The sequence below is a fragment of the Myxocyprinus asiaticus genome, chromosome 37 (genome assembly GCF_019703515.2).
Source record: "Myxocyprinus asiaticus isolate MX2 ecotype Aquarium Trade chromosome 37, UBuf_Myxa_2, whole genome shotgun sequence".
Taxonomy (NCBI): Eukaryota; Metazoa; Chordata; class Actinopteri; order Cypriniformes; family Catostomidae; genus Myxocyprinus; species Myxocyprinus asiaticus.
The window spans coordinates 29,935,602-29,958,441 of NC_059380.1; the positions used below are offsets into that span (position 1 = coordinate 29,935,602).

Genomic DNA, 22,840 nt, shown 5'->3' on the forward strand with positions numbered 1-22,840 from the left:
TTGAGCTGAAGACGTGCGCCATTAATTCCCAGTAGTGTTCACAAGTTTGTTCCCTGTTTGACTTCCTCCGAGCCCTGTGGCAGTTGAGTTTTCGGAGAGACCCAGTACACATGCTAAACTAAGAGTCCTGTTCTGGGGTAGGTGCTCCGCATGTGGCTGTTCCCTGTAAGGCTAACCCCATGCGATATATATCTTCCGCTAATTCGTTTCCCTGTTGGCAAACTGCGTCTTCCTTGTGCAGAGCCCCTCTGCCCCAGTCTCCATGTTTATAGTAACTCCTCCCTCATTGGGTAGGATCTACCTTGAAGACCCTCCACATGGTCGGAAAGACCATGTGACGTATTCTTCCACTTAAATATCCCCTCCTCTTTGGGCGAGGTGCGGTCTCCGCGGTGTCTTCCCCTTGGGAGGGACACCCCCCGACTAGACCTGGCGGCCCAGTCGGATAATCTCCCTTCTTTTTTAGGGAGTGGAAAAAGAGAAGGGGAAAAGAGGCCACGACTGGTTTAAGTCTGGCTCTATCTCTTGAGTAGTCGACCTGTCCCCAAAGGGCTGTTCGACACTCATAACTATGTTGGGGGAGGTTACGTGTCGACCTGGTGTGCTGGCTATGAGGCACACAGTAGTCTGCCCACCACACACCGCCAGTTCACGTAACACAGTTCAGCCAATTATGGCATTTCGTATAGGGACCCCTAGTGTCACTACGTCGACACAACGTCGAGTGAGTGACAGATAGGGAATGCCATGGTTACTTGTGTAACCTCCGTTCCCTGATGGAGGGAATGAGACGTTGTGTCCCTCCTGCCACAACGCTGAACTACCCGCTGAAATGGCCGGACCTTATATCGGCTCCTCAGCATAAAACCTGAATGAGTGGTTGCATACCAGCTCCTTTTATACCCGTATGTCCGGGGGAGCGGCATGCAAATACCACTCGCCAATTTTCATTGGCCTTTTATCAAAGACCAGAGGTGTCTCGGGCTCCCGAGAGTGATCTCTAGTGTCACTACATCGACACAACCTCTCGTTCCCTCCATCAGGGTACGGAGGTTACACAAGTAACCATGACAATGGTGATTACTCTGTTTGGCTCAATCACTCTGCTTTATAATTTAGTCAGAAATAAGTAATTATGTAAAAAAAACTTTTTTTTTAACTTAACATCTGCAACAACTACTAACATAAATACATCCCATGCTTTTGCTTTGTTAATTATTCCTTATAACAAGAAGTGTTTGTTGAGAGTCATAAAGCACATGAAGTAAGATTTGAATTTATCGACCATCCATACATTTGTTTGCTACTGGCAGCACACTCAGCTATGTATGGGTATTACTGTTAAGCCTCGACCTGGGGCCAGTTGCATAAATCTGTATTAAGGCCTGCTCACACCAAGTCCGTATTTTCGGTATGATTGTTTGTTACGAATGAGCTTTTGTACAGTAACAATGCATTTCTGTGGTGCTATGCACATCGGGTGTGACAAATCATCCGCCGACAATCCAGAGTTTAAAAAAAAAAAAATTATTTATGAAGAGTGTTCAGATTTATTTTTTCTTCTGACTGTGATGAAAACTGACTGATCAATGAGATAAAAGCTTTTTGTCAGTCACTGCAGCTGCTCAATCCAGCGTGTTGGTGGCACTAATCAACTGGCAAACATCGGCATACATGCAGCTGATACACACCCCTGAAAATTGTATAATTAAAAATAAATAGCTACAGTTCATGAACCCTTTGTACTACAAACATAAACCCATTCTGTTTTTGAAAGTCTACTTTTTTTTGTCTTAATGTACATTATTTAATATGTAGCCTATATCACTGTGTTATATTCTCAAGACATTAAAAATAGCAGCGAGATTCAGCAGTTCATTTGCACTGAGCTCATAGAAAATCCCAGAAAAAACTCTTTACCTGGTATATTCTGTAGACAAATCAATTGCTGAACGACACTGCTACATGTATTTGTATTGCAAGGATAATATAACAAAGTAATGCAATAATTTGGTAACACTTTACAATAAGGTTCCATTTGTTAACATTAGTTAACAACATTAGTTAGTATGAACTAACAATGAACAATACTTATTAAGCATTTATTAATCTTAGTTATACCACGGGTCTGTTGAATGCTTGATTCTGATTGGTTCACGGACGTTCTAAGGTGTGCAATTATTTTTCAAGTAAATGCACGGCTATAAAGTAGTTCCAGATCTTGACCGCATAACAGTTCCATATCACTTTGGCAATTTATTTCAGTTATTTCAAAGAGCCCTATAGGCTACCACAACAAAATCACAAATTAAAACAAAGTCATTGGTTAAAGTAAATCGGTTAAGAACATCAAACAATGTCTATAATATCCAACATTTATTTAAATTTCAGTTAAAAAGGGCCCTCGCGCTCCCTCGTCTCCCCCGCACTTATACATGCTCACACACACACATGCGCACACACACGTACACAAACTCCAGTTGTGACCGACAAATAGAGCCGCACCCCCGCAACTTGATCAATACAACAATTTCTATTATCCGAAATAACTTTTAATGTTTCAATATATTTCGCCCTAATCAGCCTCACATAGCTGTAATGGTCATCATGTATGCGCACTCCTGCATCTCAGTGGGGAAAAATGTTGTTAAGGTTTATAACGGGAATATGGCGACACAGGTCTTGGCGATTTTGAAGCTGTGTTATTTCTGATGAGAGCTGCAACAAAAAAGGTAATCTCAGAAGCAATCTCTCTCATTTTCTAAGTTTCTCTCTTTCGATCCTTAAAATACAAACTCACACACACATGCATAAACGCACTTCCTTATTATTCCAGTAAGTCCTCGAGTAAAGCAGCACGAGCCTCCGTTGCTAGTTCTAACGTGACGTTTTCGAATTAGCAACGATGGCTCGGACTGTATTAAAGTAAGACGCTGAATCCGTGGCGGAAGAAAGTAGTTCCACTCACAAGAGCGTTTTAGGGACGAAAACCAGAAAATGTCTTGAGATAAAACCCTGAACAATGTCTTAAGGTGTGATAACCATGGTATAAGCAGAATAATTGACTCCGGTCTGTTGAATTGTTGAAAAATAATGCACATCTGAGGTGCAACGGTATTACCACCTCTGGTGTGCATTATTTTTCAACAATTCAATGGTCCGCCGTCAATTATTCCTTACTTAATACACTATGAACTAACTTTAACTAACAATGAACAATTGTATGTTTATTAACTAACATTAACAAAGATTAATAAATTATTATATTATAATATAATCAATTTAAACAGTGAGGGTTAAATATTGATTCTGTTTGTATATGTTTTGCTTTTCTTTGTTTAATAGATGAATCAATAAACAATGTTAATCACTAAAGACAGCTGTGAACTTGTTCTGTGCAACAGTAAATGGCTATGTTTATGTACTGTATAATAGTAGTTCTATGTATAATGTTCTATGTATATATTAGGCCATTGTTTTTCTGCTTTTCTTGAAAAAATATTATATTATAAAACTAAAATATTATAGTAGCCTATCAATTTCTTGTTAATATTGATAAATTAAAATGTATTTTATGAGCCTTTAAAGGTGCACTAAGTAATTTTTTTCCCCATTAAAAAAGTTTTACTCCTAAAGAAATGCATTGCAATTTTGAAACATCATGACCACTCACATGAGATAGGACTCTAGTCATATCAGCAACCTTATAAAAGCTGTTTAATTCTACATTGAGAGGGTCCCCTCATGGGGGCTGCCATTTTAGAATCACATGACCAGCTGAATACTACTCGCTTAATCTCTGTAAATGTCTTGTTTTTGGACACTTTCAGTGTTGGATTAAATTAATCAAGGCTGATTGTGATTAGTGAATTTCTTCAATGGCATCTGTAAATGAAAAGTATTGAGTTTGAATGATGCTGCATCCACACCACTTGGTGTCACTGTATGTCCAAGATGACACAAGCAAAAAAATACTGAGTGCACCTTTAACCTGGAAACTGTGTAAATGTCAAATGGAACTTAAATAATAATTAACATTTAAATAATTACAAAATTTGAACCCGGCACTCTTCCTCCTTTTTTGAAGTCCACATGCTACTGGAATTTCACTGATATGTCTAAAAGCATCATACAGCATTTTTCACTTAAATATTTATTAACTTTATTTAGAACTAAATAAACAAAAAATGACCTGAGTTTGGTGCTGCATATGGCACAACGGAAGCAAGTCTTGTGGTAAATATTTTGATTGTCGATGAGTCTCTCCAGCGGGTAAACAGTCTTTTGGCAGGACACACAGCTCTCCTGGATGGGCAGATTAAACTATCCATGCAAACACAAGTGTTATAAATATTTCTTTAGCATGAATCCATATGGTATTCATATTTATTTACTTAGCAGATGCAAAAATGATGGAGGAACAAATAAAGTACATTTTAATCCCTAGGAAGTTTTTTATACATTCAACTAATAAGAAATGTCAAATGTTGGATTTTACTGTATTTGACAATTACTTTGTTAGCAACTCAAAGTAAATGCTTTCACTGTGAAGAATTTTTTTAATTAAATGAATAGTTTACCCAAAAATGAAAATGATCTCATGATTTCCTCAACCTCATTCCATCTCAAACTCGTATGACTTTCTTTCTTTTGCAGAACACAAACAAACATATTTTAAAGGATGTATGATGTGTTTATGTCCATACAATGTAAGTCAGTGAGGTCCAAAACGGTCAAGCTCCAAAAAGGACATACAGGCAGCAGAAAAGTAGGCTTATCCATATTACAACTCGAGTGGTTTAATCCATCTCTTCTGAAGCAATACAATCACTCTGGATGAGAAACAGACCAAAATTTAACACCTTAATCAGTATATATATTGACATTTGGCCCGACTGGAACAAAGTGCAGGCTTCAAAATGGTGATTCTTTTGATGCTGCACGTGGTTGCCAGTTTTTCAATCACTGTATTGTTACTGTATTGTTATATATATCGATGTATATCAATAAGACATTAAGATTTTTAGTTTATGATCAAAATTTTGGTGACCACGGTACAGTTTTAAAGTATCCCAAAAATACTCAAAAATACTCTATCACTGAATAACTCACCTCTGCATTTTCATAATAGCCCAAATGGGCATTTAAACCATGAACCTGGTAACACTGTGTCTGGTTTTCTGTACAGTGCTCTACACAGGTGCACGGAAGAGTGTGAATGAGCTTCTATCATAAACATGTCAAGGAAACTGCAGATGTCCAAATTTATAATGACTTAAATTTTGGTCTATTTCTCACCCAAAGCAATTGTATCACTGTAAAAGACATGGATTATATCACTCGAGTTGTATGGACTATTTTTATGCTGTATTTATGTCCTTTTTGGAGTTTAAAGTCTTTTGACCCCATTGACTTAATTTGTATGGACAAAAACACATCACATATTCTTCAAATTACCTTAGTTCTTGTTTCACAGAAGAAAGAAAGTCATACAAGTTTGAGACAGCATGAGGGGAGTAAATGATGAGAGAATTGTCATTTTGGGGCGAACTATTCCTGTAAATTAAAAATTGTACTCTAATCGACATTAGAATAGGTAGTTTGGTAGAAATTAGTGTTTATTTAGCCACTGACCTTAAGTGCTTTATTATGGTCCTTGTTCTCTGAAATAGAAGCTACTGTGCTGGGACTCGTTGTGTGAACATAGACTCCTAAAGAAAACACAAATTCATGACAGGTCATTAAGGAACTTAGTGTACAGAGTGACTCCTGGGCAAAAAAAATTATAATTTGAGCCAAGCCCAAAATGGCAAAACATTACGCTTTTGATAGTCTCCACAATAAATCATTGGTCAGGAAATTAGCAAGAATTAAATTAATCCACTCCTGGTGCACTTCTGTGCTCATTAACTTTTGCTGCAGTGAATTGTTTGCGGAAAAGCTGGAAACAGGGAAATTCACTTACATAGTCTTCTTGTACGCAAAGGTAAAATCATGATAATGATTAAAAAAACATGTCTGGGTGTACAAAATTTTCCAAAAATATCTTCTTGGATGTTTTTTAAAAAGATTGGTCATTAGTTGGTGATCTGCCACAACTGATGCAGCCCATCAAAGGCCTGATAACAAGCTCATAAATGACTTTTTCGAGAAGAACAGTAACCAGAAGGCTATCCAATGCAGGTGTTTTGTGTCTAGAAGATGTGTTAAAAAGCCATTGCTGTCTCAAAAAAAAATCAAAAACAGAATTAGGTTTTTGTCAGAATATGGAAAGTTTGATTCAGAGTGGTTTAGCAGAGTTGTGTGGAGTGGTGAATCATGATTTGAGTTGCACGGTGATGCTCCAGAGAGGTGTCTTCGAAGATCTGGTGAGAAATACAATAGTGAATGCATCTCTACCACAGTGAAGCATGGAGGGAGAGGTGTCATGGTGTGGGGAGTCTTTTCAGCTGCTGGTACTGGTGAGCTGCTTCACTGTGAAAAGTCAATTAATGCTTTGGAGCACAGTATAATATTGCAGAAAGGATTGCTTCCCACAATTGAAAAGTTGTTTTCTAAAGAGGAATGATCAGATGTTATTTTTCAACAAGACAATGCTCCTGCCTGCACTGCAAAGACCACCAAAAGGTGGCTTGAGAACAAGTCCATCAGGCTCATGTTTTGGCCTGGTCAGAGTCCAGATTTGAACCCTATAGAGAATATTTGGTCTCACAATAAACTCAAACTGATCGGGAACGTTTTTCAACTACTCATCAACTATTTGAAGCCATCAACATTGAGTGAAACAACATTGACTCTTCTTTCTGTCAAAAGCTGTCCACAAGTTTTACCCACAAGGCTTAAACATTTAAAGAAATCAAAAGAAAAAACTATCCCATTCTAAGTTACTTTATCTATTTGTTCAATTCTTGCTAATTTCCTGACCAATGGTTTGTGGTTAAAACCATTAAAAGTTAAATTTTTTGCTATCACATCCCAAAACTTAATGTGATGCATAGCATCTGAAATAGACAGAAATTACACAATATTTCTGACATAGGATGCTCATATAAAACTAAGCTCATGGCTTTATTCAAGAAGTTTAAGGAGAAAACAGTGGACTTACCATTTGTCTTTGCACAATTTGATTCAGAAAGCATGCTCTGCATAAAACAGAGACAGAAATTATACTGGGAACTTACGATGAACACATTACAATTTTAAGTCTTGTTCTGAACAGATAAAGAAAATGACTGCATTATGCAAAATAGAGTTAATCTTATTTGTTTGTTAAATTATTATTTGAATTAGCTTTAGAATTACATGTAACGCACCACTGTCTGTCCATCACCAGTAGAGGGCGTATTCTCCTTATGATCTGTGCTGGGAATACTGCCCTCTGTCTCTGATTGGTTTGCCTACATCCAAATACACAACACTTAAAAATGTTTTTAAACAGGATTTCTGAAGTTCACAGCATGTTACTTTAAAGCTGCACTACGGAACATTTTTGGTTTAATATTTACAAAAATCCATTATTAAGTGAGTACATGTAAAAATCCACACACAACCCTGTCCTTGCCTTAAGACGCCTTTTCACTGCATCCAACGAACTACATTTTCAGATCTGATTTGAGCTTCGGCTACGTTTAAATATTTCAACTTGTGTGACTACTGTTTGTGACCAGCTGACCGGAAGTGAGAAATATAAACAGATTTTGTCCTAAACTTTATTCTAAATACCTGCTCTTCTGTATATTGGACGATTGTGAATGCACAGTAGAAGTCAGAAATAATAATTTGCATTGCAATTATTTATCACAATAGGCTTTTTTTTATTACAGTAAATGTGTGATTAAATTTGTACGTGTCATTTATTTCAGCACACGCAAAACCTACATATTTAAAATCACATCTATTAATTTCTACTTTCTTTTGTTGAAGTAAGGTTGTTGTTGTTAGTTATCATAATAATAACTATAAAAACAGTATTAATAATAAATAATTATAAAAATAATAAATGCTAAGTAAATATGAATTAATTTCATTGAATTAATATATCTGCTAACTAAATCACACACAGTAATGTCATTCCAAGGTTTGATAACAAACCTTTAGTAGCTTCTTCCTTACAATGAATAAAATCCACTGTGAGCAAACTGATAGTTCATCACGACTGCCACTAGGGGAAGAAATATGAAAGTCGGATGTTTATGTGAAAAGGCATCTTTACCCCGATTTACTACAGTAATCCTACAACAATCAGTGCTGGGTAGATTACTTAGGAATTTAATCTGGTAATGATAACAAATTGCATGACTGACATTGGGATCAGATAAGTAATCTCTTAGATCTCGTTTTATGTAATCTAATCTGATTACTTTCATATTACTTTTTGATTCCCTTTCAAATAAGGTCTTTAGTTTATCTGATGTCACATGCATTTAAGTAGGATAATCTTGTACTATTTTGGACACTACAACACTCAAGCTTGTCTCCTTTGATGTTTTGAGTGGGCAACTGGTCTGCGACGAGAATCTGCTTAGATCTCATGACGAACGTCTTGTTTTATGCGCACCCCAGCGACATGCTGAGGCTAGTCCCAGACTAGGACAGTTTTGAAAACAGCTTGAAATCTAGACGTCTTGTCGTCAGGTGTGAGCACTGTCCCGACAAGTGAGAGACCTTTATGAGCCAAAACCAATTTAATATAGAGAGTGCACAAGAGATGGGCAAGGTATTATGAAGCAGAAGACAAAAAATAAATAGAAAATCAAATAAAATTTCACCCACATCTCCCTACCCACTGTCTTTATTATTTTCAGCTGTTTTTATTATTTTGTTCCTTTGCACATTAGCGCAAATAAGCGTAAAAACGGACGCAAGCCGTTCTTTCATGTTTGTTGATGAAGGAGAGCAATGTATTGGGTAACAGGAGACAAAAATTATTAGAAAATAAAATAAAACATCACCCGCATCTCCCTACTTGCTGTTTTTAATTATATATCAGGTGTTTTTTTATTTTTTATTTATTATTTTTTTTTTAATTATTATTATTTTTTCCCTTTGCAAATGGTGCAAATAAGCGCAAAACGGCCGCAAGCCGTCCTTTCGTGTTTGTTGACATGCTATCAAGAATAAACTGCGCAAGTTTGTGAATGAATTTCGTTATCTTAATTTTAAGATGCATTTTGGGCGATCCGTTTGAAACAGGACGACGCTAATGGCAGCTGTAACGGCCGATTTTTCGCCGGTAACGTGCAGATTTAAAGGGAAATAAGCATAAGATCTGAACATTTAAAAAAGCGAATGCATGAACATGCAAAATAGGGACACAGCTATGAGCAGCATGCATATTAGAAGCTCAGTTACAGGTAGCTACTGCACTAAAATAACTCAGACTTCTGCTCTAAATATCATGTTTGCAAATAATTAAGAGAAACTGAGAAGCTGAGAAACTTTTTAGTGCTTTCTTTCTCGTCTTTTACATTTTTGCACTTTATTATCATATAATACACAGACGTAATGACTGATGTATGTCCTCATGAAATCAGAGACTAAATCTGAACACAGGTGGTCAAAAGAGACGGTGTAACGGTGATGTGTCTCCCTTGTACACTTGTGATCGGATCACCCAAAACGCATCGTAATACCAGTGTACACATGGCCTCAGTCGAGGACGAATAGTCGTGTGGTTGAGACACTACAGTCATGTATTGTTCGCACCAGCATGATGAAAAACAAGAGTGTGAGTCGCAGAGCGCCGACGGCAAGTCCTGTAGTGCAGGCTTGGCTTTAAATGCATTTAAGAAAATGGTAAAACTTTACAATAAGGTTCCATTCATAAACATTAGTTAATGCATTATGTATCATGAACTAACAATGAATTTTTTTTTTTTTTTTTACATCGTTAATAAATCTTTGTTAATGCTATAGTTTACAAAAATACTATTGTTTATTTTTAGTTCATGTTAGTACATTGAACATGAGTTAATGTTAACACATGCGACTTTTCATTTTAAACATGCATGAGTATTTGTTGAAATTAACATTCACCAAGATTAATACAGTAAAAGCTTTGTACATTGTTAGTTCATTTTAACTAATGTAGTTAACTAATGAAACCTTATAGTAAAGTGTTACCAAGAAAATGAATCAAAATATGAGAATTCTATGAGCTTCTGTGTTTTACTCACTATTTGTTCATGGTTAAAATAACAAAGGTATTTAAAGGGTCATGAAACACAAAAACAAATTTTTACTGACAAGAATAATTCACACCATCAGCGTACCTATTTAAAAGAAAACTATCATGCATTTCTAATGGGAGAGTTTCTAGAAATATGGACAGGTTATCCATGGCTTGATAAACAAATGTGGTCTTACTTCAGCAATTTCGGCACTACAAATGCCATCTATGTGACGTAACAGATCAGGCCACATTATATTAGTGAATCAATGTCACAAAAGTTATCACAAAATCACATTCATGAATATTTTTTAAGTCAAGTACAAAAATTTGTGAAACTAAAACTAATTTTACCATGCTTATGCAATCAGTTCAGCATTTAAGTGTGGATTAGATTGTGAATCGGAAATCACATGTATTTGGGCATTTTGCTGTATTCGATAAACAAAACAATAGTGAAACATAGTGACACATGGTTATGTGACACTCAGAGTGATCATTTAAATAATAATTAAAATGAAAAAGAAGTTGATTAGATATGCAATGTAAAGTGGAGAAAACATGCAAGCACACCACTGAATGCTTCTTTAGATTTGACACATAATTATTTGCAGTGGATAGGATATTATGTTTGTTAGGCAGAGTGGTACCTCCTCAAAAGTGAAATGATAAAAAAATAAAATAAAATAAAAACAGTGGCCAAATACTGAGTGAGAGCGCTCCATCTTCAGTGTAATTATAGCCACCTGGTCGTTCCATTTTCTCCCATTTATTTTTAATACAAGTGGTCCGTCTTTGGCTAAGCAGTCTTTGATCGATCTCTCTCTCTCTCTCTCTCTCTCTCTCTCTCTCTCACCATGTTTCACACAATTGGCTGTTCACTCATTCATATGCATGTGCACGTGAACATATATTAAACTCAGAATCAAACCCTGAGTTGACAGAGAGAGTTGATGAGCACCACACAGTACCAAATAAGCTTGATGGGATTGGTGTATTTTAGCCTGATGGCTTTAATACATTTTATAGATAATCAAATAGATAACTAAAATTGTACTGACTCCAGTAGAGCTATATGTTCATTCATTTCATGCTGTATGTAAAATTACAAATCGAACAATGGTCAGTGTTTGATTTTTCTCCACAAACATGAAAATAATACATTGCTTCACTAATCTTCAGAGGTATCAGACGCATACACTGCATCACTGTGCCTTTAAATTGACATGTTTCTGCAAGCCATCTGTAAAAGGCCCTTTGTGTCTGTAAACACTGTGAACTGTACATGATCACACTTACAGGGCGTGTTGTGGTAAAAGAGGCTTGTCTGGTGACTGCTGCCTGATATTTTGCCATCCTGTCCCTGATAGAGGTGCTGCGCTTCAGACTGGGTGTACCTACAACAGAATACTCACTGTTATCTGGCTAACCTCAATAGCACTGAGCATTAAATAGACATAAATATACAGTACTGTATACAATACCATTTAAAAGTTTAGAATCAGCATGAAGTCTTTATGTTTTTGAAAGAAAATAATAATTGTATTCACCAAGGATGATTTAAATTGATCAAGAATTACAGTGAAGACATTTATCATGTTAAAAATAATTATTTCCATTAAAAATAAATGCTGTCTGTCCAAAAAGACAGCATCCAAGAGTCTTCTCTTCACTGTTGCAGATGAAACATGTGTATGGTATGTACTGTTCATTGAAGCCACCAGTTTAGGACCTGTGAGGGGTCTGTTTCTCAAACCAGAGACTCTGATGTACTTCTTGTTGTTGTTGTTGTGAAGCAGCACTGTCAATTTCTCTCTCTATCCTAATTAGATCCAGTGTGCTTTGTTATTTCAAGAAAGTAGTTCATGGAATAGGTTAATCTCTCAAAAGAACAATAGACTGATGAATTTCTAGAGAGATTTGCTTCTTTTCAGCTGTTCTAATAATAAGTTAGTGCCATATTAGCATATTAGATTAATTTCTTAAGGATTATGTGAAAAAAAAATTCTTAGTAGACTGCTGAAAAAATAGGGATGAATTTTAAACTAAATAAATATATATTTATTTAAAAAAAAAACAGTTATTTCAAACATTAATAATAACTTACAATATTACTCATGTTTTTGGTAGTATTACTAATCACTTGAATGCATTTTTGGTGAAGAGAAGCATCTTTATTTTATTTTTTTCATGAAACTAATGAATTTTTTGCCCTTACAAAATCCTAGAGTTCTAGCAAACCCCTGTAGCAAACATGCTACAAATCTGCCACTCATTATTTCCACATGCAAGTGAGCTTTGCACCAAACTCTTCATTGTTGTCAGAGGTTTGCTGCTGGTTCACCACTACCAATTAAGAGCTGCAAACATCTGCAAATTATTGCTGCAGATTTACCATACATTGCTACTTCATCACTAATCAGCCATTTTTTGCAAGGGGCTCACAAAATATATTACTGGCTCTCTATTATTATTTCAGTTTCTTCTTTATAAACCTTTTTTTTCTCTTTTTAAGTTTAAAATTCACCGGTCCAATAATTACAGTAACCACCCAGATTATAAACAGAACAGAAACAAAAGAAAAAAGATTTCGCTGAGTGCGTCGTAGTTTGTAGAATTTACCTTTATTTCCCATCTGTGTGTCCATGTCCTCTGAGCTGCTGCCTGTTTCTGTTTGTGCCTGAAGAAAAAAGTAAGAACTCAATAAACCAGTGACAGATTCAATATATCTGACCACAATAGACAGAGAGAGACAGTACACACACACACACACACACACACACACACACACACACACACACACACACACACACACACACACCGCAACACTGGCATCCACCTGTAAGCACTGTAGGAAATAAAACGTAATGCAGCACAAATTTATATATTAAATATTTAATTGCATAACATTCTTTTAGATTCATTTAGAAGAAAAAAACTGTTTAAAAACCACAGAGAAGAAATTGCAACAAATGCTTAAAACTACAAAATAAAAAAATACAAATGCTTAAAACATCTGGCTAATAAGTGGTACTGTTACCAAAATAATACGTCAGGACATGGTTGCAATGACACATACAAAATGTTATGTCAATATATTGAAGTGTCGCAGAGATACAGCCTCAAATCATTTATGACATCATGTCATCAAATTTGTTTGATGTGTTACCACTGAAAGAACATAGTATAACTTAAACCTAACAGAATATAATTTAAAAAAATTTACTAAGATTTTATAATAATCAGATACAAAATCAAAGAAACACTTTCTGACAAAACCTTAACAACCAAAAGTGTATATCAGTTCTGAAGATGTAGCTGATGGAGTATAAAGTTATTTAAGGCTTTCTTTAGTGAGACTTCTCAAAGTAAACTCAACTCACTAGAGGAAATCAAACTCAGTGATCCCTGTGCTAAGAATTGCTGTTATCCTGAGATGCATCTGTTGAATATAATCTGGTAGACCATCAGAGGATTAGTATGCAGAACAGATGAAAGGCATGTTGAACAAGAGGATACAGGTTAAAACAAGATGAGATCATACAGGTATCCTGAGCACTTCACACTGATCACATTAGGAAACTGACTTTAAATTAAATTCTTGAAATTCAGCAGCAGTTGCATATGGAGTGAGAACTATAGTGTTTTGATTAACTGAGTGGAGTCAGAGAGGAAGAAAGCAGTGGAGGGTGTTGCTGATTTTGTAGTCCTCCAGAGACCGGGGAGGTAAGAAGCATGTGCATTCCAGTACCATGACATCATTATGACACACATATCGAGCATGGAGCAAACACACAACTTATGCCAGTGCAAGTGTGAAATAGCATTAAGGTGTACAAGACAGCATGCACAGCAGTTATCTTAATGCCCATGTAAGTGTAAGTGTGTTTGTGACCAGTTTTACTAGGACAAATTCTCGTAAAGCCCTCCGTCTGAAAGCTGGGCATTAACTCACCACACAGAGTGATCGTCCTACATGGCAACTGAAAAACACAAATGGCAATTTAAATGGAAAATACATCCTATCTATTAAAAGGATATTCTGGGTTCCAAACAAGTTAAGCTCTATAGACAGTATATGTGAGATGATGATAATTATCACAGAAAATAATTATTCATGTTTACATAAGTCTATGGGAGAACTGTGCCAGAGTGTTTAAAAGTAAATATGTGAAGCTCATTTTTTGATAGCGGTTATATTATTTTTTTCCGCAGTACAATGTGTTACTTGAGCTGTAAATTTGTTCTTTTAGGGGTGGGCTTATTTTTGTAGGTGGATGAACTTATGCGTTACTGATGTAAACCCTGTCAGTGAAAAACGTAAAGAGTGCTTTACATAGGGGGCCTGGGTAGCTCAGTGGTAAAAGACACTGGCTATCACCCCTGGAGTTCACTAGTTCGCTAGTTCGAATCCCAGGGCGTGCTGAGTGACTCCAGCCTGGTCTCCTAAGCAACCAAATTGGCCCGGTTGCTAGGGAGGGTAGTGTCACATGGGGTAACCTCCTCATGGTCGCTCCTAATGTGGTTCGTTCTCGGTGGGGCGTGTGGTGAGTTGAGCGCGGAAGCCTCCACACGTGCTATGTCTCCGTGGCAGTGCGCTCAACAAGCCACGTGATAAGATGCATGGGTTGATGGTCTCAGACGTGGAGGCAACTGGGATTCATCCTCCGCCACCTGGATTGAGGCAAATCACTACGCGACCACGAGGATTTAAAAGCACACTGGGAATTGGGCATTCCAAATTGGGGGAAAAATAAAAAAATAAAAATAAAAATAGAGTGCTTTATGTGTTATAACACATACAAGACATTGTACCTGGATAAATAGCCATAAGTCTGAACCATTGTATGTGTTCAGACTTATTTATCCAGGTACAATGTCTTGCCCCATGGATTTATGCAATTTAATGGTGTGACAAAGTTCCATCCAACTTAATTAAGAAATCTTTAAACATTGTACTTATTATGAATTCAGAATATATGTGAAGTATTTATTTAAATGTATTTATTTAAATTTAATGAATAGAATTAACTTAATACATTTACTAAACAAAATTCGTAGTTCTGGTAAATGGCTTCCATTTTGTCAGACAAACACTATTTGAAAAGTTGCTTCAACTATCTAATGTAGAAAAATATGAGATTACTTGCAAAAATGAAAATCAACAGTTATGCCATTTATGTATGTGCAACTTATTAATTGTGTAGCAGTAAGAATATACTATATCAAGATTGGTGGTGAAAGTATAACTTACAGTTTCATTTTTTAATGATGTTTTGTTGTAAAAAGTTATATTTTGTTTGAAGTCATCATCAGGGTGATTAGTGCTTGCTTTGTTGAAGTTTCTTCAGTTTTGAGTGTCTTAAAAGTATATAGAGGTAATCATCTACCGCTTAATAAGTCATCCTATTTAATCTGGTGGGACTAATACATGATTTGATGTGGAAGTGATCATCTTGTGCCTAAAAATGTAGTTTTCATATCAAAAATACAGAAAATTATGGTCAGCCAAATCTAAAAATGAAAGTTTATTGAACTTAGATATACAATCCAATCCAACAGTTGTTAAGTTGGTACAACTAATTCCCTTAAACTCAAATATGTTTTGCAGCTGGTTCCTTATTTTTAAGTTTTATATTAACTTTTTATTTTTACAGTGACCTACATTTGCTTTGGCATATCATTTTTTTTTACTTAGAAATGTTAAGCATATTTAAATAAATCTAATCTAAATCTAAAATGAATCCAATTTAAATAAATGTAAATCGTACTATTGCATGCAATGTTATGAATAACAGCCAAAGACAGACTCATCCACAGCATCACCAGAGCTCTGCTTTCTTTGTCTTTCCAACCAGCATTTTTGGAGTAAGGAAGCAGCTCAAACAATTGCCTCACTGTGATAGAACAATACACATCCTTGTCTCTGCATCACACCCCTTTTTAAAGAACAGGACTTTAACAGAGCCATCACCACAAACTCCACCTGGCTATCTGACTAACATAGTTACTAAGAGAGCACAGTAATATAAAGCAGAGGTTTCCGAACTTTTATGTCAGCTGAACCACTATAACCTAAATTATTTAATTTAAGCATACTGTCATGTTTAAATGTGTTTTTGTTCATGTTTTCAGGTCTTTTATTTTGAAATTGGTACAATTAGACACACTTGTCTAGTCATGTGATTATCCTGTTTCCCTCTTGTTCATGTGTTTTGTTCTCATTGGTTTATCTGTCTTGTCTTTTCATTGGTTCATGTTTTAGTAGTCTTGTTATCTTGTTATTAGTTTAGTCTTATTATTGGTTCATGTTTCATTGTCTTGCTATCAGTTTTGTATTTTCATTGGTTGTCTTGTTAACTTGTTTACCTAGTCTGTGTATATAGCCCTCATGTTCTCTAGTCCTTTGTTGAGTATTGTGCTATTGCGATGTTGTAGTCAAGTCAAGTCAAGTCAAGTCAAGTCAAGTCAAGTCAAGTCAAGTCAAGTCAAGTCAAGTCAAGTCAAGTCAAGTCAAGTCTTTTAGTTTTCATTTTGGATTCAATAAAATAACTGCATTTGGGTTCTCACACATCATTGTCTCATCCTTGCTTGTTCCTGTCCTGCCTGCCTGCACGCTACACGTACCTCCTTATTTTTCAAGTAATGTTAACATTTCAAAATATAATGTTTTTACATCTTTGCACTTAATTTGTCTTAATTTTATATTTCAAAGAACTTATTATGGGCCTGGGTAGTTCAGCGAGTATTGACGCTGACTACCACCCCTGGAGTCGTGAGTTTGAATCCAGGGTGTGCTGAGTGACTCCAGCCAAGTCTCTTAAGCAACCAAATTGGCCCAGCTGCTAGGGAGGGTAGAGTCACATGGGGTAACATCCTCGTGGTCGCGATTAGGGGTTCTTGCTCTCAATGGGGTATGTGGTAATTTGTGCGTGGATCACGGAGAGTAGCATGAGTCTCCGCGGTGTCATGCTCAGCGAGCCACGTGATAAGCGGCTGGCGGTCACAGAAGCGGAGGCAACTGGGACTTGTCCTCCGCCACCCGGATTGAGGTGAGTAACCACGCCACCACGACGACCTACTAAGTAGTGGGAATATGTTTTAGTTATTCAGTTTGGAAGGCAAACATCTGGAAGTCAATGACCTCAGTGTTTGTTTGCTCTCTGTAAAGGAGCCACAACAACCAAAACTTCAATAAACAGCCTGAATGCAATATGTGCTCACATGTGCATATGTCATCGAGCAGCAGGCCTACTGCACATAATGTTTTAAATCTATCAGCAATTCTGGAAATTTGACAACAGTTACATCTCACTTCAAAACTTTCATGAGCATCATAAAATATCTATTCTTCCAACACCAAGAATAACTTCTAACTTCTTTCTTTTACTTTCTGTTGTGTCACATTAAAACATTCTCACATTAGGAAAAAAAGTTGGTTATCAAATAGAAGAACTTATATATATACTGTAAACAGGGTCAGATCAGGATGTTGGTTAGAACATGATCAAGGCTGATCTACAAATAGTACTGATTTATAGCCTCAATTCCAAAACATTGCGACAGTATGCAAAATGAACAAAAAAAAAAAAAAAAAATAGAAGAGATTTATAAATTCTATTCACCCTGTGCTGTATTGAAAGCACTACAAAAACACATTATTTGATGTTTTACCTACTGAATTTAATTGATTTTTCGATAATATACACTCATTTCAAATCAGATGATTACAACACGCTCCAAAAAATTTGGGACAGTTGGGCGTTTACCATTGTGTAACATCACCATTTCTTCTTATAACACTTATTAAGCATTTGGGCACTGAAGACACAAGTTGGTTAAGTTTTGCAATTGGAATTTTCCCCCATTCATCCATTATGCAGGTCTTCAGCTGCGCAATTGTAAAGGGCCTTTGTTGCCATATTTTGTGCTTCATAATGCACCACACATTCTCAATTGGAGACAGGTCAGGACTGCAGGCAGGCCAATCTAGTATGAGAACTCTCCTCTTACACACATGCACTTGTAACCCAGGCAGAATGTGGTTTGACGTTGTCCTGCTGGAAAATGCAGTGACTTCTCTGCAAAAGATGGCAGTATGATGCCAGCATATGTTGCTCATCTTTCTGCTTTAATGGTGCCCTCACAGATGTGCAAGTTACCCATGCCATGGGCACTGACACACCCCCACACCATGACAGACACTGGCTTTTGGACCTGATGCTAATAACATCTTGGATGGTACTTTTCCTCTTTGGCCCGAAGAACATGATGGCTGTTTTTTCCAAAAACTATTTGAAATGTGGACTCGGACCACAAAACACGATTGCACTGTTTTACTTTCCATCTCAGATGAGACCGAGCCCAGAGAAGTCAGTGGCGCTTCTGGACAGCGTTGATGTATGGCTTCTACTTTGCATTGTAAAGTCTTAACTTGCATCTGTGGATACAGCGGAGAACAGTGTTGACTGAAAACAGTTTACCCTTTACGCACTGAGATTTTACTGGATTACTTGAACCTTTTAAATATATTTTGTACTGTAGAGGATGAAATGTCCAAAATCCTAACAATCTGTCTTTGAGGAACATTGTTCTGAAAGTGCTGGATTATTTGCCACCGCATCTGCTGGCAAATTGGCAAGCCTTGACCCTCCTTATAAACTATAACACAATTGCCTCACCCGTTTAACATCACCTGTTTCATATCACCTTGTTATTTCAACTCATCATATTGTTATTAGTCCTAAACTGCCCCAGTCTCAACTTTTTTGGAATGTGTTGCAGGCATTATTTTCAGAAATAATGTATATCTTCAAAAAGCAATGCAGTTGATTAGGTAAAACATGAAGTACATTGTCTTTATATTGTTTTTGTTTGAATACAAGTCAAAGTAAAAGGTCACTCCTTTTGTTTTTATTGTCATCTTTTATACTGTCCCAACTTTTTTGGAATTGGGGTTGTATGATCATTTAGTCACATTTGTTAGCAAACTGGTTTCTTGTAACTGTAAAAGAGAACTAGATTTGCATTTTACAGTATGAAAGAAATAGCAATGCTTACAAGGTAGTTAAAGAATAGTGTTAAAGTTTTGGGTAAGTTTAGGTTTAAAGGTATGATTCTGTAAATGAAATGCCATGGCAGAGCTTTGCCGCTTTGCCACTGTCATGACATCATTATATGCATTTTTATGGTCAACTGTGCACGTGTGAAGGAAGGTATAATTGGTTAAATATGCAAGAATTCAGAATGCAAATATTTAAATGTCATTTCTTAACAAGTTTAATCAAAGCAAAGACCTAATTTTTCTACAAAATACATTTTCAATGGAGGTCTGTGGGTCATTGACAAATAAAAATGAGAAATGTTTTAAAAATCTAGTTCAAATTTGTAGAGATGTAATCTTGTTATCTGCGTCCATGCTGGTTTCACAACTTTTTGAAAAACATTTATAGCATTTTCTACTATATATATATATATATATATATATATATATATATATATATATATATATATATATATATATATATATATATACACTGAACAGCCACAACATTAAAACCACCTGCCTAATATTGTGTAGGTCCCCCCATGCCCCCAGTGCCAACCAGCATCTCAGAATAACATTCTGAGATGCTATTCTTCTCAATAAAATTGTACAGAGCGGTTATCTGAGTTACCGTAGACTTTGTCAGTTCGAACCAGTCTGGCCATTCTCTGTTGACTTCTCTCATCAACAAGGCATTTCCATCCACAGAACTGCCTCTCACTGGATGTGATTCACTCCGAATGGTGCCAAAAACAGAAAACATCCAGTAAGCGGCAGTTCTGTGGACGTAAACGCCTTGTTGATGAGAGTGGTCAATGGAGAATGGCAGTATATACCTTGCTGTAGGGCAAATTCAGAAGTCTTTGGTCACGTAGTGTGACGTTCACTGATGGCCAATTAATTGACTTTGCAATGAATCTTAGGGTTCTGGCAGTGTCAGAAATTTTGTGGTGCAGTTTTGCAGTGCGACTGCTTCTAAGCTGGACAGATGGTGTAAAACACACATTCAATGCTGTCAATTGGGACAATTGGGACAAAAGTTTTGGCTATGATGTGTATTGTACAGACTGCACAGTCAGTAGTATAGCTGCACGGTTTGGACAAAATATAATATTGCGATTGTTATCTAAACTGCTATATGATAAATGAAAAAATAGCATATGATTCCTTTTGACCAAAATTTGGTAATGTTTTGCCTATGTTCTACTGCCAATAAAAAGACTTAGGCTACTCTTTGAGAGTTCACACTTGAAAAAAAAAAAAAAAAAAAAAAAAAAATCACTCCACTGAGTACCTCTTTTTGTCTACTTTGTGATACTCGGCCCACTATTCATCATAATTATTACTGGAACCCAGCCAACTTGAATGTTATGTTACTGTAATATTCTAATATTATATTGATTATTTTTAATTATTATACAAAATAATTTAATTTTTTGTAATGCACAAGGCATTGCTATGCAGTCCAGTTAACCAAAGAGTTAACCGCCGAGCTTTTATTTTGCCATCATGTATAATGTGCTCCTCATTTTAACATCTCCTCCCGGTGCCATGGGGTGTATTATTTGTATTTGTACATTAACATGTAGTGGCCAAACATATTTGGAATTGTGCAAAATTTAAATTAAAGTGAATATGGAGTGCTCAAAACAGAGGTGCTCACACTTCTGTGAAATGAGATCTACTTTTTCATGATGTTATTATAGCGATATCTACCATGCACCATATGTAAGCAGTGTTGTCATGATACAAAAATTTCAATAGTTTGCAGCGACATTTGACGACTCTCGATACCAATTTCGATATTACAACAAATAATAATACTAATACTAAATATAGCTGCAAGCAGCAATACCGGGTCAAGCACACCAACGGCATGTAAGGAAGTATCATTGATTATGACTTTAAGAAAGCAGCATAAAAAACATAGGTAGAATTGCTCAAATTTTATATAGTCTTTTATAACTTTGACCAGTAGGTGGCACTGTCACCAAATGTAAATGGTGCGGTCAGGGTGTGGTCATTATGACACACAAAGTTTCATGAAAATACGGTAAAGCATTGCAGAGATACAGCCTCTGATGCCTTTTTGGCAACATGCCATCAAATTTGTTGATGCACTATTCGAGAACCATGTCATCTATCAAACAGCTTTTGATCATTTTTTGTTGTGTGTGTACATAGATGATACACTAAAAATTTTGTGCGAATCGGCCATACGGCCTAGGAGGAGTTTGATAAAGTAGTTTTTCAATAAAATTCAAAATGGCGGACAGGAAGTATGGCCGACCATGGCATATTTGGTATTAGTATATTTGGCATGACCCAAGGAATCTAAAGAGACCAGCCTCATAAATTTAGGCCAAACTATTTATAAGTTATAAGTGAAAATAGCCATTTTTCATATCTCCTGACCACTAGGCGGCACAGTGGTGAAAAGCTACAGGTACCCTCACAGCATGCTTGTGATGACAGGTAGTAAGTTTCGTGTCAGTACATCAAAGCGTTGCAGAGTTACAGCATCATGTCCATTTTTGCATGTTCGCCGTCGAATTCGTTGAAACATTATTTGTGAGCAGTTTGGTCTATCAAAAATATTTTTGTCAGTACTGTCACTAGATGATACACAACAAATTTAGAGAGAATCGGACAAACGGTCTAGGAGTTTGAAAAAGTAGGCTTTCGTAAAATTCAAAATTGCCGAAAATCGAGTAGGTGGAGTTAAACATTTATGCCAGATTTCCTTTTGTGGCATGACCCAAGGAATCAGAGGAAAAACAATTTTTTTTCTAGGCCTCACGGTTCAAAAGTTATAGGCCAAAATGCGAGTGCAATTTTGAACAGTTGGTGGTGCTAGAGGGATTGAGTTAAAGATGCCAAATTAGTTCAGTTATAGTTCAGGTTGTTCTCTATCAGTATGCCAAATTTCATAACTTCCCTATGTACGGTTCTATGGGGGAATGCAGAATCAAGAGCAGAAGAACAAAAAGAAGAGAAAAAATTATAAATTTAAAAAGTTATAAATTCAAAATGACGAACAGGGAGTATGGCTGACCATGGCAAATTTGGCATCATCGTACTCAGCATGACCCAAGGAATATAAAGAGACCAGCCGCATAATTTTAGGCCAAACTATTCAGAAGTTATAAGTGAAAATATATATTTATTTATATCTCCTGACCACTAGGTGACACAGTGGTGAACCGCTGCAGGTACCCTCACAGCATGCTTGTGATGACAGGTAGTAAGTTTCCTGTCAATACATCAAAGTGTTGCAGAGTTATAGCTTCACGTCCATTTTTGCATGTTCGCCATCAAATTCATTGAAGTGTTATTTGTGAAAGGTTTGGTTTATAAAAAGCTTTTTGTCAGTACTGTACCTAGATGATACACATATTTGTTGAGAGAATCTGACAAATGGTCTAGGAGGAGTTTGAAAAGTAGGCTTTCGTAAAATTCTAAATTACGGAAAATCGAGTGGGCGGAGCTGAACAATTATGCCACATTTCCTTTTGGGGTATGACCCAAGGATTCAGAAGGAAAAATAATTTTCACGGTTCAAAAGTTATAGGCTGAAATGCGAGTGAAATTTTGAACAGTTGGTGGCACTAGAAGGACTGAGTTAG

The 22,840-nt window shown here is 36.4% G+C and overlaps 1 protein-coding gene across 4 annotated transcripts in view; it reads right to left on the bottom strand.

The window, feature by feature from the left end:
- lima1b (LIM domain and actin binding 1b) overlaps positions 1-22,840 on the bottom strand; it is a 91,677-nt gene that overhangs the window by 7,338 nt on the left and 61,499 nt on the right. For 3 of the 4 annotated variants that reach the window (XM_051676608.1, XM_051676607.1, XM_051676609.1), the window contains exons 5-10: positions 12,791-12,848; positions 11,468-11,565; positions 7,314-7,397; positions 7,106-7,142; positions 5,635-5,711; positions 4,193-4,323 (exon numbers count right to left, since the gene is read on the bottom strand). In XM_051676608.1, coding sequence (XP_051532568.1) covers positions 4,193-4,323; positions 5,635-5,711; positions 7,106-7,142; positions 7,314-7,397; positions 11,468-11,565; positions 12,791-12,848 — 485 coding nt within the window. The remainder of the gene's footprint in view (positions 1-4,192; positions 4,324-5,634; positions 5,712-7,105; positions 7,143-7,313; positions 7,398-11,467; positions 11,566-12,790; positions 12,849-22,840) is intronic. The other variant, XM_051676610.1, reaches the window with a different exon arrangement.